Source organism: Equus caballus, chromosome 16 (assembly GCF_041296265.1).
Source record: "Equus caballus isolate H_3958 breed thoroughbred chromosome 16, TB-T2T, whole genome shotgun sequence".
Lineage (NCBI taxonomy): Eukaryota > Metazoa > Chordata > Mammalia > Perissodactyla > Equidae > Equus > Equus caballus.
Window position 1 is genome coordinate 47,145,956 of NC_091699.1, and position 18,578 is coordinate 47,164,533.

At 38.9% G+C, this 18,578-nt stretch overlaps 1 protein-coding gene across 1 annotated transcript; it reads right to left on the bottom strand.

The window, feature by feature from the left end:
- Positions 1–336: 336 nt before the first annotated feature.
- IQCF2 (IQ motif containing F2) lies at positions 337–3,686 on the bottom strand. The gene is made up of 3 exons (XM_001494857.6): positions 3,404–3,686; positions 3,145–3,228; positions 337–2,372 (listed from the first exon to the last, which is right to left on the bottom strand). The coding sequence occupies exons 1-3, from the start codon at positions 3,419–3,421 to the stop codon at positions 1,992–1,994; spliced, it is 483 nt and encodes a 160-aa protein (XP_001494907.2). The 5' UTR covers positions 3,422–3,686; the 3' UTR covers positions 337–1,991.
- Between the last annotated feature and the right edge of the window lie 14,892 nt (positions 3,687–18,578).

The window sequence follows — 18,578 nt, forward strand, 5'->3', positions numbered from 1 at the left end:
TGGTATGAATTATTCAACTCAGAAAATAGAAACACAAACACACCAGAGAAATTTATTGGGAAATTTGTCAGTGGAGATCTGTAGTCATGAATATAAACAGAGCCCATATTTCATAGTTGTTTGCTTTACTCCAGCCATGCTCACTCTTCTGCAGGCACAGAGAAGGTAGATGGTTGAGTTCATCCTACACATGTTTGTAGAGGTGGGGAGAAGGCCGAGAGAAGTCAAGTTGTGCAGAGGAGAAATTACAATAATTCACCCTAGAATATGAACTGGGCCAAGAAAGATGCAAGGACATGTCAAAGGTGATGGTTGCAAAAAAAAGTATTTAGAGACTTTATCACATCTGAAGAAATATTTTATTGGGAGTATTTTAAAGGTGAACTGGAAGGAGAAAATAATCAGAGAATGGAACACTAGAAAAAGAAATTTGGGGAATAGTAAAATTATTTGTAGCTAGGTCTGGTGGTTAAGATTTGGTGCTGTCAATGCCCCAGTCTGGCTTCATTTCCTGGTCAAGGAACCACACCAGGTTGTGTTCTGTCAGTTGTCATACTGTGGTGGCTGCATGTTTCAGGGGACCACACTAGCCACCTATAGGTTGTCATACTGTGGTGGCTGCATGTTGCTGTGATACTGAAAGCTATGCCACCAGTATTTCAAACATCAGCAGGGTCACCCCTGGTGGACAGGTTTTAGTGGAATTTCTAGGCTAACACAGAGTAGGAAGGAGGACCTGGCTGCCCGCTTCTGGAAAACTTGACCATGAAAACTCTATGAATAGCAGAGGAGCATTGTCTGATATAGCACCGGGAGATGAGAAAATGGGAAAGAAAAGACAAGGCAGGTTTTTGCTCTGCAGTACACAGCATTGCTAGGAGTCAGAATCGACTTGACGGCACTAACAACAACAAACAATTATTGGTAATGGTGAGGTGTGAGGTATAGAGCCACACTGTCCAATGGAATAGCCACTAGCCACATGAGACTATTTAAACTGAGATTAAATTAAATTAAATAAAAATAAAATTCAATTCTTTAGTCTGCTAGGCACATTGCAAGTGCTCCACAACTATGTGGGGCTAGTGGCTACCACATTGGACAGCACAGATACAGAACATTTCCATCATCACAGAAATTTCTATTGAACAGCACGGCTTTAGTATGACCATGGAGTGTGTGGCTGAGGAGGGGGAACAAAAAAGGTTTATTAAAGTAAGAATTAAGCAGATTGATGGGATCATCTTGGCCAATGATAAAATCACCAAGAATGGAGACAAGGGTAGGGATGGGGGTAACATCAGAGGGAGGCCTGTTTGTTGCACAGCCTTCAGGGATAGGAGTACTGGTGAGGGAATTGTGGAGACACGAGTTGAAGTGCTATGAACTCTTACTTCTACTAGACCCCAGGGTCACCACCTTCTCATCAGTATGCCCAGTCCCACTCATCACTAAGGCCAGCTTCATGACCTTCACTTGGCGTCGCATTGCACTGCTCTCAGAAGAGTCAGCCAAATGCTGACACTGTCTCTAGGTGCTTGCCAAGGATACTTTGTCTGAGGTATCCCAGACCCCAGTCAATCTCTGATTCTAGGATGACAGAGAAGAGCCTCAGAGTCCATTTTCATGTGTAGATGTGTCTAGAGTCATCAGGAAGATGCAGCCCAGCTGTCTCTCAGATCCCTGGGTGAGAAGAAAGGAATGGGGCTGGGGTGGGAACCGGGACTTCTGGCTTTGTCATATACCAGGGATGGCTAGGACCTCAGTTTCTGTTTCGATAACTGAGTAAGTGGTATGTGATCATTGTTAGTCTAGAACAGCATCCATAGGCACAGAGGGAAACCTTACTGAAGTTCTTTCCCAGGGAGAAGAGGAGGCAGCGTGGCCTAAGTCTCAAAATTTCCATTAGCTGGGGGAGACCATGATAGACATATCAGATCTGTTTGACCTTTACTGAGTACAGGAGACACAGTGCCCCTTCTTGTCATCTCTTAGGGGTTGATGATCTCAATGTGGAACTGCAGGTGATCAGCTGTGACTATGCAGTGGCCCCGGAGGAGAGCACAGGTCTGGCAGTTTTGGCATTTCCAGTGGCACTGGATGATGTAGATGGCATTGAGCACCTGGCAGTATCGCCAGTGGATGCGCCACATACGGACCAAAGACTGGAGCTTGACCACTGCCCTCTCTCTGTCTGCGTAGGTAATCAGGGCAGCCCTCCGCTTCCTCTGCAGCAGCCTCACCACTGTGTGCCTCCACCAGCGTTGAATGATCCAGGACCTGAGGGCGGCATGCAGCAAGGTCCGGCGTGCCAGAGTGCCACGCCACCAGGCCTGGATCTTCGTGGCTGCTGCTCTTTTTTTTGAATCTTTCTAGGCAGAGATAAGAGAGACCACTCAGAGAACTTCCTGCCACTAACTTCCAGGGTCTTCCTGGAAGAGGTCTGGATTCACTTAACAATCAGCTCTTCTTTAGAGAGTTCAGGGGAGTTAGCAGGATGCTGACTAAGAGCCAGGACACCTGACTGCGAGCCCTCCTCTGCCATTATGGACACATCACCTTGCCCTCAGAGTCACAGCATCATCCTCTTGACTACCTCATGGGTGCGCGGATCAAGGGAAAACCATTAGTAACTAGAAGGGGGTATTAGGGATGAGAGGGACTTTGTTAGTGACATTCTACCTCTTCAGTGCTTATTGGGTCTGGGAAGTTTGGCCTCATAAGGCTTTTGCTTGGCATTCTCTGCTAATCCTAGTCCCAAACCACCATTAGCTGATTTTTCTCTGCCACAACTATGTACTATTTCAGTACTGTGGTGGGTTTTCAGCACCCTCATCACATATTCTACTCCTAGCCTTCCTATATTTTGAATATTTGACTCTGTAATTCAGAGTCCTCACATACTCACCTTCCAGTCCCATGCATTTCTTGATGGCTTTCATTCTCTCCACTTAGTCTTTAGGTCACTGTTAGACCTAGGCCGAGAGAGCCCATGCTGAGAAGTAAGTGGAGGGAAAATGAGCCAATAATGAGCTGACTCTTGATTATTTTATATTCTGGATCCATAGGAGGCACAACTCCACACCTCATGACACAGACATAAATTTCCTGGATATCACTGAACTACATGGAGGTTTTACCTACCTCGCTTTTCTGCTTCTTCCTTATCTTCCATTCAGTTGTTTCTTCAACATCTTTAACTATAATTACAATGAAGTGGCCATCTTTCTGTCAACAGAGTGAAATTGAAAACGAATGGATGAGTTAGACTGCTGTTTCTCTCTATGGCTCTGCAGAAATATACCCACTGCCTCAGCATCTGCTCTTTTCCCAAGGCCTGGGAAGTCCAGAGTGATTCCCACCCACCCCTAGCCTGCCCAGTAGATCTGGCTATATCTCTTACACAAAATCGAACCCCCATGGCGTGTCACTAGATGGTTCACCAGCCCTGATTTCTCTGTTTCCCGGTGTCTGGCATGAGTAATATGAGGAGGAGAGCTGTGAGTTCACAATTCCATTATGACATAGGCATTAAGATCTCTGCCGCACAGTTGAGTCTTCCTCAGAAACAAGCTCCATGGGGCCTTGTTCTGCCTGCCTACGTCCCTCCTGTCAGAGACGTCTCAGAGCTCAGAGTGGAGAGACAGGGCACTTGAGTCCATTCCATGCCAGGGCTCTCCTCCAGTGAGGCCTGTCCACACCCCTTCTCATGATGAGTCACACAGGAGAGCAGGAGATACCATGGCAGCATATCTCCACACAGCTCTCTGGTGTCTTCTCAGACTTAGCGTTTCCTGTCTCCCCTTGACTCACATTTCAGTCCCTCAGCACACTGTAGGAAATCAGAAAGAGAAAGACCAGATGAATCTTGAAAGCAGTAGAATAAAGATAAACACTTTAATTAGGAAACAAAAATGGGTGGTGGAAAATAAACTTAAAAGGTGGTATTTTGAAAAACCATCGTTACAGATGAACACCCCATGAATTTGGGTGATCAGGAAACAGAACAAAAATGGAAGGAGAAAGGGGAAATAATCACAGGGAGACTTAAATAAATATAAGAGAATAGGATGTTAGCAAATTTGAAAACTAAGAGGAAATGATCTAACAATATGTAAATTACTAGAATTAACTGAAGGAAATATGTAAAACTGATAAATTGAGAAAGCTATTAAAGATCCACCATAAATAAGACACCAAGACCTGGTAGATTCACATCCAAATATTTAAAAATTACAAATTCAGACCTTCACAATGTGACAAACTATTCAAAGCTATTATTAAAGACAGAAATTTCTATCAAGCATTTCATGGTGTCCGTGTGAGTTTCCTTAAAAGTCCTGCTGAGATTTTGACTGAAAGTGCTGTAATCTTGGGGAGAAAAGCTTTTGTGATACTGAGTCCATTCTAAGAACATGGACTTTCCCTCTCTTTGCTTTTGAATTCTTTTATATCTTTGTATAAAGTTTAAAAAATTTTGTTTTCAAGGTCTCTTTTTCTTGAGATATAATTCACATTTTATAAAACTCACCATCTGAAGCCGTACAGTTCAGTAGTTTTTAGTATATTGACAGAGTTGTGCACCTCTCACGACTCCCTGATTCCAGAACATGTTCGTCATCCCAAAAATAAACCTCCTACCCGTTAGCAGTCAATCTCCACTCTCCCCTCCCCTAATCTCTGGCCACCACTGATCTACTTTACATCTTTACAGATTTGCCTATTTTGGATATTTCATATGATTGAAATACACAATGAGTAACTTTTTATAGCTGGCTTCTTTTGCTTAGCAGAGTGTTTTCAAGATGCATTCATGCTGTAGCATGTGTCAGTACTTCATACCTTTCTATGGCTGAATAATATTCCACTGCATGTATGTACTGTATTTTTTAATCCATTCATTAGTAATGGGCAATTGAGCATTTTCTACTTTTTGACTGTTAAGAATAATACTGCTATGAATATTGATGCACATGTTTTTGTATGGCATATGTTTTCAATTCTCTTGCATAGTTATCTAGGAGTGGAATTGCTGGGTCATATGGTAAACCTATTTTTAATTATTTGGGGAACTGCCAAACAGCTTTCCATGGCAGCTGTGTCATTTCATCACCTACTCACCAACACTTGTTATTTTCCTTTTTTTGGAAAAAATTATAGCCATCAAAGTGGGTGCGAAGTGATATCTTATTGTGGTTTCCATTTGCATTACCATAATGGCTAATGATGTTGAGGAATTTTTCATGGGCTTATTGGCCATACGTATATCTTCTTTGGAGAAATGCCTATTCAAATTCTTTTCCCATTTATTAGTTGGGTTTTTTTTTTTTTTTTTCCTGCTGTTGTGCTGTAAGAGTTCTTTATATATTCTGGATACTATACTGTCATCAGTATATGATTTGCAAATATTTTCTCCCATTTTGTGGGTTGTTTTTCCATTTTAAAAATAAGAGCTTTATTGAGGTACAACTCACTTACCCTATGACTCATCTATTTAAAGTATAAAATTCAATGAATTTTAGTATATTCACAGATATGTGAAACCATCACCATAGTCAATTTTAGAATATTTTTATCACCTCAAAAAGAAATCTTGTGGACTTTAGCTATCACTACCCAACTCCTTCCTCCCCTAGCACTAAGCAATCACTAATCTACTTCTGTCTCTATAGATTTGCTTATTTGGACTTTTCACATAAATGAAATCATATAATATGCAGTCTCTTATGACTGGCCTCATTCACTTAGCATAATGCTTTCAAGGAACAACCATGTTGTAGTATTAATCAGTATTTTACACCTTTTTACGGCCTAATAATATTCCAATGTATGGGCGTATCATGTTCTGTTTATTCATCCACCCAATGATGGACGTTTGAGTTGTTTCCAGTTTTTGGCTTGTGCTGCCATCATCTCTGGTGTGCAAGTTTTTGGGTGGACATATGTTTTCATTTTTCTTGGGTACATATCTAGGAGTAGAATTGCTTTGTCATATGGCAACCTTATGTTTAAGCATTTGAGGAACAGATGCACTGTTTTTCCAAATGGCCATTTTAAATTTCCACCTGCTGTGTATGTAGGTTCTGATTTTTCCTCATCCTTGCCAACACCTGTTATTACCTGACTTTTTAAAATTATAGTTACTTTTGAATGTGGAGAAGTATCTCACTGTGGTTTTTAATTTCATTTCCCTGATGAATAATGATGTTGAGCATATTTTCATGTGGTTATGGGTCATTTGTATATCTTTGGAGAAATATCTATCCAGATCCTTTTCCTATTTTTAGTTAGGTCATTTGTCTTTTTATCACTGAGCTGCTGAATCCTTTATATCCTAGAGTTCTTGTATTCTAGATACAAGTGCCTTATCAGATATACAATTTGCAAATATTTTCTCCCATTCTGTGGGTTGTCTTTTCACTTCCTTTTTTTTGAAAAATATTTTATTTATTTTTTTTGAGGAAGATTAGCCCTGAGCTAACTACTGCCAGTCCTCTTCTTTTTTGCTGAGGAAGACTGGCCCTGAGCCAACATCGTGCCCATCTTCCTCTACTTTATACGTGGGACGCCTACCATAGCATGGCATGCCAAGTGGTGCCATGTCCGCACCCAGGATCTGGCAAACCCCAGGCTGCTGAGAAGTGGAACATGCGAACTTAACCGCTGCGCCACCGGGCCGGCCCTCACTTCCTTGAAATGTACTTTAAAGCACAGAAATTTTTAATTTTGATGAATTCTGATTTATCTGTTTTTCCCCTTTGGTTGCTTGTGTTTTAAGTGTCATAGGTAAGAAACTGTTGCCTAATTCGGACATGAAGATTTACACTTCTAAGAGTTGAATAGTCCTAGCTCTTACATTTAGGTCTTTGATCTATTTTAAGGTTTTTATATGTTGTGAGTTATGGGTTCAAATTAATTCTTTGCATGTAGATATCCAGTTGTTCCAGCACCATTTGTTGAAAAGTTTATCTTTTCCTCATTGAATGACCTTGGCATCCTTGTCAAAATCAAGTGACTATAGATACATAGGTTTATTTCTGCACTCTCAATTCTATTTCATTGATCTATATGTCTGTCTTTGTGTCACTACTGCACTGTTTTGATTACTGCAAAATTTGTAGTAAGTTTTGAAATTTGGAAATGTCATATGTACATGTAATCTCACATTTTATTTATACCTTCATCTGATGGTGGACACTTAGGCTGTTTCCTATCTTGGTTATTGTGAATAATGCTACAATGTACAAGGGAATGCAGGTATGTCTACAAGATAGTGATTTTATTTCCTTTGGATATACACCCAGAAGTGTGATTGCTGGATAACATGGTAGTTCTATTTTGAATATGCTGAGGAACTTTCATACTATTTTCCATAGTGGCTGTGCCAATTTACATTGCCATCAACAGCATACAAGTGTTCCCTATTCTCCATACCCTTGCCAACACTTACGTTTTGTCTTTTTGGTCATAACCATTCTAACAGGTGTGAAGTGGTAACTCGTGGTTTTGATTGGCATTTCCCTGATTGTTAGTGATGTTGAGTACCTTTTCATCTACCTCTTGGTCATTTGTATGTCTTCTTTGGAAAAATGTTTATTTGGGACCATTTTTAAATGAGATTATCTGTGTGTGTGTTTGGCTGTTGAGTTGTATGAGTTCTTTATGTATTTGAGATATTAACCCCTTATCAGATGTATGGTTTGCAGATATTTTCTCCACTTCTGCAGGTTACCTCTGCATTTTGTTGATTTTGTTTCCTTTGCTGTGCAGAAGATTTGTACTTTATTATAGTCCCACTTGTTTATTTTTTTGTTGCCTGTGCTTTTGGTGTCATATCCAAAAAATCATTGCCAAGGCCAATGTCAAGCAAGTTTCCCCTATGTTTTCTTCTAGAGGTTTTACAGTTTAAGATCTTTGTTTTGGTTCTTTAGTCCATCTTTAGTTGATTTTTGTGTATGCTGTAAGATGTGTTCATTTCATTCTTTTGCATGTGGATATCCAGTTTTCCCAACACCATTTGCTGAAGAGACAATCCTTTCCCTATTGCGTATTCTTGGGTCCCTTGTCATAGATTAGTTGGTCATATATATGAGGGCTTATTTTTGGATTCTCCATTCGATTCTATTGGTTTATGTGTCTATTTTTATGCCAGTACCATACTGTTTGGATTATTATAGCTTTGTAATATAATTTGAAATCAGGAAGTGTGATGCCCCAGCTTTGTTCTACTTGGTCAAGATTGCCTTAGCTATTTGAGGCCTTCAGTGGTGTGAGATGCATTTTTGTATCATTTTTTCTATTTCTGTGCAAAATGCTATTGTAGTTATGACTGAGATTGCATTGTGTCTGTAGATCATTTTGGTTAGTGTGAGCATTTTAACAATATTTACTCTTCTAATCCATAAACTTGAGATATCTTTCCATTTCTTTGTGTCTTCTTCAATTTCTTTCATCGTCTTACAGTTTTCAGCATACAGATATTTCACCACCTTGGTCAAATTTATTCCTAAGTATTTTATTGTTTTTGATGCTATTGTAAATGGGATTGTTTTCTTAATTTCTTTTTCTGTTAGGTTATAGTTAGTGTATAGAAATGCAACTGATTTTGTATTCCGCAACTTTACTGAATTGTTTATTAATTCCAAGAGTTTATTTTTGGAATCTATGGTTTTCTATATATAAGATCATGTCATGCAGTCAGAGAGAATTTTATTTCTTCCTTTCTGATTTGGACATTTTTTATTTGTGTGTGTGTGTGTGTGTGGTTGCTTTGGCTATGTTGAATAGCTCCAGTACTCATTGCTCTAGTACTATGTTGAATAGAAGTGGTGAGAGTCGGTACTTTTGTCTTATTCCTGATTTTAAAGGAAAAGCTTCAGCTTTTCACTGTTGAATAGAATGTTAGCCGTGAGCTTGTCATACATGGCCTTTATTATGGTGATGTACATTTCTTCCATACCCAATTTGTTGAGACTTTTTATCATGAAAGTATGTTGAGTATTGTCAAATGCTTTTTGTACATTTATTAAGATGATCATGTGATTTTTATCCTTCATTTTGTCAATGTGATGTATTGCATTGATTGATTTGAGTATGTTGAACCATCCTTGCATTCCAGGCATAAATCCTACCTTGTTATGGTGTATGATCCTTTTAATGTGCTGTAGAATTCTGTTTGCTGGTATTTTCTTGAGAGTTTTTCATCAATGTTTATAAGGGATATTGGTCTGTAGATCTCTTTTCTTGTAGTGTCCTTGTCTGGATTTGGTATCAACGTAATGCTGGCTTCATAGAATGAGTTAGAAAGTGTTCCATCCTCTTTAAGTTTTTTGAGAAGTTTGAAAAGGATTTGTATTAACTTTTCTTTAAATATTACAATACAAATGTTAAGAGTTTGCCAGTGAAGCCATGTGGTCTTGGCTTTTCTTTTGAGGGAAATTTGATTACGATTCAGTCTCCTTTCTAGTTATAGGTCTATTCAGATTTTCTATTTCTTCATGATTCATTCTTGATGGGTTTTGTATTTCCAGCAATTTATCCATTTCATCTAGGTTATCCAGCTTGTTGATGTACAATTGTTTGTTGTACTTCTTCACTCTCTGAATGTCTCTAAAGATTTTATTTTATTTTTTTTCCTTTTTCTCCCCAAAGCCCCCCGGTACATAGTTGTATATTCTTCATTGTGGGTCCTTCTGGTTGTGGCATGTGGGATGCTACCTCAGCGTGGTTTAATGAGCAGTGCCATGTCCATGCCCAGGATGGATTCTGAGGCATTCAGACCTTTTCTATGGTTATGGCTGCTCCACACTTCTTGCTTCCTCTTGTGGAAGAATTCTTAAGCTTGTATGCCTTCTCCTGATTCTGCAAAGCCAGGCCCAGTGCTGACAGCCTCCCTTTTCCTTTCCCTAGGGTGATGTTGAATGCTCAAGTTTGTGATTTCTCTCAGGCCTGAATATTTGGGCTGGCTTTCTGCATGTGGTCAGTAGCCATCTGCAAAAGCTAACTCTCACTGCTATCAGGAGCACACATAAGGAACTGACCATGGGGTTAGGGTGTGCATGGGTATGCAGAGTGCTGAGGGTGCCTGTTGGCCAGATGAGGAGATTCACACCTGAGGTGTCCCCAGTGACTTGTGTGCAGGCCTCCCATTGGAGTTTATGATGTGGTTAGTAGGATCCATGTCCCTTTGATATGCTCCATTCCAAGCCCTGGCTGCTATCTTCCCAGCTGCTCATGGCTCCCCAGTCATGCAGTTCATGTCTCAGTACACTTGGATGGGGCGAGTATGAAATGGGTCTCTCTGGAAGCATCCTGCACAGCTGGGAAAGCCAGATGCTCATTCATATGCTCTCACTTTCTCCTACAGGAGAAATCATGGGTTTAGAAGGCCTCTGTTAGCACTGAGCTGTGCTGCCTTGGGGTGGGAGTGATGCAGGTAAAGCTAAACCATTCCTCTTATCCCCTTCACTGCATCCAGTCTGATTATTTTTGCTCCAGTGGTGTGCGGGAACTTCTCTGCTGACTCCTGGGCTTCCTCCTCTCTTGTCCAGAGATGATTGTCAAAATCAGTGTTCGTTGGGGGAAAGATGATAGAAAATTCCTATTCTTCCATTTTGATGACATCTCTCTCTGCCAGGTTTTTCTTTCTGCACTTTGAATGTGTCATGCCACTGCCATCTGGCCTTCATAGTGTCTCATAAGAAATGAGCTTATAATCTTTTTGTGAATCTCTTTTATGTAATGAGTTGTTTCTCTCTTGCTGCTTTTAATAATCTCTCTTTGTCTTTAGATTGTTTTATTATGTGTCTATGTTTGAATATCTTTGAGTTTATTCTACTTGGAGTTTTTTGAGCTTCTTTTGTAGATCTTTTTCAGCAAATTTCCAGAGTTTTATGTCCTTATTTCTTCAAATATTATTTGTCTCTTTCTTTTTTTTTATTTTTTAAAGATTTTTTATTTTTTCCTTTTTCTCCCTAAAGCCCCCCAGTACATAGTTGTATATTTCTCATTGTGGGTTCTTCTAGTTGTGGTATGTGGGACGCTGCCTCAGCGTGGTTTGATGAGCAGTGCCATGTCCGCACCCAGGATTTGAACCAACGAAACACTGGGCCGCCTGCAGTGGAGCACGCGAACTTATCCACTCGGCCACGGGGCCAGCCCCTGTCTCTTTCTTTTTTTATTGCAGTTTTTCATTGTAGTTATTGTCTTTTTCAACTCCAGACCCTATATTTGTTTCCTTTTAGTAATTTCTACCTCTTTATTGATATTCTCTATTTGGTGAGAATTTGGTTCTCATACTTTAATTTTTCCTTAGACATGGTTTCCTTTGCTTCTTTGAATGCATTTAAAAATAGCTGACTTAAACTTTTTGTCTAGTAAGTCCACCATCTGGGATTCTTAAAGAATGATTTCTACTTTCTTGTTTATTTGCTTTTATATGTCTTGTGAGTTTTTTGTTGAAATTGACATTTAAAATTATACAATGTGGGGGCCAGCTGGTGGCATAGTGGTTAAGTTCCCGTGCTCCACTTTGGCAGCCCAGAGTTTGCCGGTTTGGATCCCAGGCATGAATCTATGCACTGCTTATCAAGCTTTGCTGAGACAGCCATCCCACATATAAAGTAGAGGAAGATGGGCATGAATATTATCTCAGGGCTATCTTCCTCAGTAAAAAGAGGAGAATTGGTGGTGGATGTTAACTCAGGGCTAATCTTCCTCAAAAATAAAATAAAATAATACAATGTGGCAACTCTAGAAATCAGATTCTCCTCTCTCCCTGGGTTTTGTTATTGTTATGCTTTTTGTAGTTATTGTTTGTTTAGTGATTTTCTGAATTAAATCTATAAATTCTGTATTTGTGTGTGTGTGACAACTGAGGTTAACTTAGAGTCAGATAATAATTTGCCAGAAATGCCCTTAAATTCACAGAAACAATAAATCTTTGCCAAGGGTCTGTGTGTGTGTGTGTGTGTGTGTGTGTTAGGAGTTGCCTTCAATACTCAGCCAGGTAGTTTACAAACTGCCTTAGGTTTCATTTCCTGGATTCACAGAGCCTCAAGGTCAGCCAGAGGTGAGAGCCTAGGGCCTTCTCAGAGCTTTCCTGATCATGCTTAGGAAAATACTATACATAGCCTTCTGGGTTCCCAAGAATATGTCGGACCTTTCCAAGGTCCCTATGGACATGTCATTAGCCATTTTTTCCTCTTCAGCTTTTTGATTAGTCTATCGTTTGCTCCAACAATAATCCATCGCCTCAGGCAGCTGCAAGTAAAACCCTTGCCTGTAATTGTTTTCAACTCTCCCCTTCCAACCCTTGCTCCTCCCTGGAGAGAAGGCCTTTATTACTGGGAAATGTCTGAATCAGTCTTCTAAGTCAGGTCTTCCAGGTCAGATAATGACAATTTTTGAGGAATGAAACTTTGGAAGAGCTCTCTCTCCCATTTCCCTTTCAGTGATTGCTAATCTACTTTAGGAATGTGGATTGTTAGTTTTCAAGGCTACCACCGAGCTGGCGAATGGGAGATAGAACTAGAACAAATTAAAATGCCCCCAAGATTGCTGTTCTTGAGATTTAGCTGTTTTTCTTGAATAAATGTTTCTTGATTTGCTGTAAGCTTTTGGTTACTTTCCAGAGTTCTGAAAAAAGTTGATTTCGATAATATTTACCAGTTATTTTCTTGAATAAATGCTTCTTGAGTTGCAGTAAGTCTTTGGTTAATTTCCAGAGTTTGGAAAAAAAGTTGATTTTGATAATATTTAACACCTTTTTTGTTGCTTTTACGGAGCGGTGAAGTTTTGAAGGTTCTTACTCTACCATTTTTGCTGACATTACCTTACTTGTAAAGGTCTTTTATAAGAAATTCTTCCAACCCTTCACAGAATAACACCTACACTGAGTCAACTACCATTCTAGGGTCTGTAGATCCTCACCCTAATCTTCCAACTTTCAAAAATAGTTTATTTGGAAATAATTTAAAACTTAGAGGTATACTGAAAAGACTCTTGCATAACCTTCCCCCCAGATTTGGATTTCACCCACCGTGCAAGTAACATTGATATCGAACCTGAAGTGAGTTTGCTCACCTGTTGCACTAGGTGAGCAAATCAAATCAAATCAAATGTTTCACTAGCAAGCCAATTGCTGACACTAGGTGTAGTGGAAGAAAGTAGGAATTTTATTATTGCACAGCACTGAGCAAGGAGAGAGGGCAGTTAATGCTGAAATCCCAAACTCCCCTAAAAGCTTAAAGGAAGGCTTTTTATGTGGGGTTTTAGGTAGGGGAGGGGGAACATATGGGCTTGCTGGTCAGATCTTCCCCATCAGCCTGTCTTTGGCTTTGAGACTACTTGCAGAGAGGAGGGAGCCCGTGACCTTGCTGGTCAGCAGCTTTCCCACCAGCCTGTATCTCCTTGTGGGGAGGAGATAACAAATCCAGGTGCTTGTCCTTGGTGGTGTCTATTTTCATGGAGGATAGTGGATTCTGGAGCCAGGAAACTAGGGAGTAAGCAGGGAATGAGTGTTTTGGTTTTAACCTCATATATGCTGGGTTTAATGTAGGGAAATTGATATCAGGGCCGGTATCAACATCCTTTACAGTAAAGAATTCAATCTAGGATCATGTACTACATGCAGTTATCATGTCTATTTAGAGTCTTCCAATCTTGAACAATGCCTAGTTTTCAATTTATTTTTATGATCTTGATATTTTTGAAGTTTACAGGCCATTTTTCATAGTGTCTCTCAGTTTGGGTTTGTCTGATTTTTTTTCATGATTAGGCTCTACTTATATATTTTTGGCTGGAAAATAACAGAGGCTGTGTTCTTTTCATTACAAATTATTAGGTGGCACATACTGTCTGTTTGTCCCATTTGTGGTGATATTAACTTTAGCCAATTGATCAATGTGTTGTCTTCCACATTACTGTAAAGTATTTTTTCTCTTTATCATTAATAAATAAGTTTATAAGGAGATGCTTTGAGACCATGAAAAATTCCATCCTTCTACCCATTTCACCCACCACATTAGCATTTCTTAATGTTTATTGCCTGAGTTACTTATTACTATGATGGTTTCCAAGTGACTTTCTAATATCATCATTTTTCTACATTTGTTAGTTATCTTTCTACTGTAAGGAAGAGATTTCTCTTCTCCACATAAATGTTTCATTTATTAATTTATATCAGTATGGACTGATGGGTTCCTATTTAATTAAATAGGTTATAATCTGCTATTATCATAATTTTTGTGCTCAATTTTCCTTAGATTTGGCCACTGGGAGCCCTTCAGTCTAGCTCCTGTGTGACGCAGGCTTGGAGAGCTGGAGTCAAAAGAAAGATTTCTTGGACTCTCAAAGTCTAGTAGTAGTGTTCTTTTATTCAGAGAATAGCATGGGGCCAGGGTTCATGGGCAGTGAATTGCTGCAGGCATGGGGACAGGACCCATGGGCAGTGAAGAGTCGTAATGGGTTGAGGGTAGGGCTAAATTTACAAGGCATAGGTATGTTAGTTATTTCTTTAAAAGACAAAGGAAAGGTCATGTAAAAAAGTTGTTAAAATGGTATCAGTACAGGTGGGGTCTGGTTAGCAGGTGGTTGTATAACTTTGGATATGAATCAGGTTGAATCAGGTCAGGACTTCCTATAGTTCCCAGAGGATAATATAGATCATTAGGTAGGCCAGGACGCCTTGGGCTTCTCTCCCCAGGGCAGCCTTGACCTGCATCAGTGTGTACTTTTTTAAAATTTATTTTTAATTTATTTGTTATTGAGTTAATGATAGGTTACAATCTTGTGAAATTTCAGCTGTACGTTATTGTCTGTCAGTCATGTTGTAGGTGCACCCCTTTACCCTTTGTGCCCACCCCCCACACCCCTTTTCCCCTGGTAGTCACTAATCTGTTCTCTTGTCTACATTTTTAAATTCCTCATATGAGTAGAGTCATACAGAGATTGTCCTTCTCTATCTGGCTTATTTCACTTAACATAATTCCCTCAAGGTCCATCCATGTTGTTGCAAATGGGACGATTTTGTTCTTTTTTTATGGCTGAGTAGTATTCCATTGTATATATGTATACCACATCTTCTTTATCCAATCATCTGTTCATGGGCACTTAGTTTGCTTCCACATCTTGGCTATTGTAAATAATGCTGCAATGAACATTGGGGTGCATGGGACTTTTGGAATTGCTGACTTCAAGCTCTTTGGATAGATACCCAGTAGTGGGATAGCTGGATCGTATGGTAGTTCTATTTTTAATTTTTTGAGAAATCTCCATACTGTTTTCCATAGTATCTGCACCAGTTTGCATTCCCACCAGCAGTGTATGAGGGTTCCTTTTTCTCCACAACCTCTCCAACATTTGTTACTTTTTGTTTTGGTTATTTTTGCCATTCTAATGGATGTCAGGTGATATCTTAGTGTAGTTTTGATTTGCATTTCCCTGATGATCAGCGATGATAAACATCTTTTCATGTGCCTATTGGCCATCCATATATCTTCTTTGGAGAAATGTCTGTTCATATCTCCTGCCCATTTTCTGATTGAGTTGTTTGATTTTTGTTGTTGAGTTGTGTGAGTTCTTTATATATTATGGATATTAGGCCTTTGTCAGATGTATGACTTGCAAATATTTTTTCCCAGTCAGTGGGTTGTTTTTTTGTTTCAATCCTGTTTTCCTTGCCTTGAAGAAGCTCTTTAGTCTGATGAAGTCCCATTTGTTTATTCTTTCTAATGTTTCCCTTCTCTGAGAAGACATGGTGTCTGAAAAGATCCTCTTAATACTGATGTCAAAGAGTGTACTGCCTACATTTTCTTCTAGAAGCCTTATGGTTTCAGGTCTCACCTTTAGGTCTTTGATCCATTTTGAGTTTATTTTTGTGAATGGTGGAAAATAATGGTCAATTTTCATTCTTTTACATGTGGCTTTCCAGTTTTCCCAGCACGATTTGTTGAAAAGACTTTCTTTTCTCCATTGTATGCCCTCAGCTCCTTTGTCAAAGATTAGCTGTCCATAGATGGGTGTTTTCATTTCTGGGCTTTCAATTCTGTTCCGTTGATCTGTGTGTCTGTTTTTGTACCAGTACCATGCTGTTTTGATTACTGTAGCTTTGTAGTATGTTTTGAAGTCAGGGATTGTGATGCCTCCAGTTTTGTTCTCTTTTCTCAGGATTGCTTTAGCAATTCGGGGTCTTTTATTGCCCCATATGAATTTTAGGATTCTTTGTTCAATTTCTGTAAAGAATGTCATTGGGATTCTGATTGGGATGGCGTTGAATCTGTAGATTGCTTTAGGTAGTATGGACATTTTAACTATGTTTATTCTTCCAATCCATGTACATGGAATGTCTTTCCATCTCTTTATGTTGTCATCCATTTCTTTCAGAAAAGCCTTGTAATTTTCATTGTATAGGTCTTTCACTTCCTTAGTTAAATTCACCCCAAAGTATTTTATTCTTTTCACTGCAATTGTGAATGGTATTGTGTTCTTGAGTTCTTTTTCTGTTAGTTCATTATTAGAGTATAGAAATGCTACTGATTTATGTAAATTGATTTTATACCCTACAATTTTGCTGTAGTTGTTGATTACTTCTAAAAGTTTTCCAATAGATTCTTTGGGGTTTTCTATATATAAGATCATGTCTCCAAGCAGCAAGAGTGTCACTTCTTCCCTCCCTATTTGGATTCTTTTATTCCTTTTTCTTGCCTAATTACTCTGGCCAAAACCTCCATACTATGTTAAATAAGAGTGGTGATAGAGGGCATCCTTGTCTCATCTGTTTTCAGGGGGATGGCGCTCAGTTTTTGCCCATTGAGTATGATGTTGGCTGTGGGTTTGTCATATATGGCCTTTATTATGTTGAGGTAGTTCCCTTCTATCCTCATTTTGTTCAGAGTTTTTATCATAAATGGCTGTTGGATCTTGTCAAATGCTTTCTCTGCATCTATTGAGATGATCGTGTTGTTTTTATTCCTCAGTTTGTTGATGTGGTGTATCATGTTGATTGATTTGCAGATGTTGAACCATCCCTGTGTCCCTGGTATGAATCCCACTTGATCATGATGTATGACCCTTTTGATTAATTGCTTAATTTGGGTTGCCAATATTTTGTTGAGAATTTTTGCATCGATGTTCATCAGTGATATTGGCCTGCAATTCTCCTTTTTCATGCTGTCCTTGTCATACTTTGGTATCAGTATGATGTTGGCCTCATAGAATGTGTTAGGTAGTGTTCCATCCTCCCTAATTTTTTGGAATAGCTTGAAGAGGATAGGTATTAAATCCTTTCTGAAAGTTTGGTAGAATTCCCCAGGAAAGCCATCTGGTCCTGGGGTTTTATTCTTTGGGATGCTTTTGATTGCTGTTTCAATCTCTTTCCTTGTGATTGGTCTGTTCAAATTGTCTGCTTCTTCTTGACTAAGCTTTGGGAGATTGTAGGAGTCCAAGAATTTATCCATTTCCTCTAGGTTATCCATTTTGCTGGCATATACTTTTTCGTAGTATTCTCTTATAATCCATTGTATTTCTGCAAAGTCTGTTGTTACTTCTCTTTCATTTCTGACTTTGTTTATTTGAGCTTTCTCTCTTTTTTTCTTTGTAAGTCTGGCTAGGGGATTTTCAATTTTATTTATCTTCTCAAGGAACCAGCTCTTTGTTTCATTGATCCTCTCTACTGCCTTGTCGTTTCAATAGCATTTATTTCTGCTCTGATTTTTATTATTTCTCTCCTTCTGCTGACTTTGGGTTTTGTTTGTTCTTCTTTCTCTAATTCAGTTAGGTGTAATTTAAGATTGCTTATTTGGGATTTTTCTTCTTTGTTAAGATGTGCCTGTATTGCGATGAATTTTCCTCTTAATACAGCTTTTTCTGTATCCCATATGAGTTGGTATGGTATGGTATCATTTTCATTTGTCTCCAGGTACTTTTTGATTTCTTCTTTAATTTCTTCAATGATCCATTGCTTGTTCAATAGCATATTGTTTAGTCTCCACATCCTTGTGCCTTTCTCAGCTTTTTTCTTGTAATTAATTTCTAGCTTTATAGAATTATGATTGGAGAAGATGCTTGTTATTATTATTTCATTTTAAAAAAATTTTTAGAGGCTTGCCTTGTTTCCCAACATATGGTCTATCCTTGAGAATGCTCCATGTGCACTTGAGAAGAATGTGTATTCTGCTGTTTTTGGATGGAGTGTTCTAGATATGTCTATTAAGTCCAACTGTTTTAGCTTTTCATTTAGCTCCACTGTTTCTTTGTTGATTTTCTGTCTGGATGATCTGTCCACTGATGTGAGTGGGGTGTTGAGGTCCCCTATTATTATTGTGTTATTTTTGATATCTTCTTTTAGGTTTGTTAATAGTTTCACTATGAACTTTGGTGCTCCTGTGTTGGGTGCATAGATATTTATAAGCGTTATTTCTTCTTGATGAAATGTCTTTGATCATTATATATTGACCCTTTATGTCTCTCTTTACCTTCCTTATCTTGAAGTCTGTTTTGTCTGATATAAGTATTGAGACACCTGCTTTCTTTTGTTTGCTATTAGCTTGGAATATTGTCTTCCACCCCTTCACTCTGAG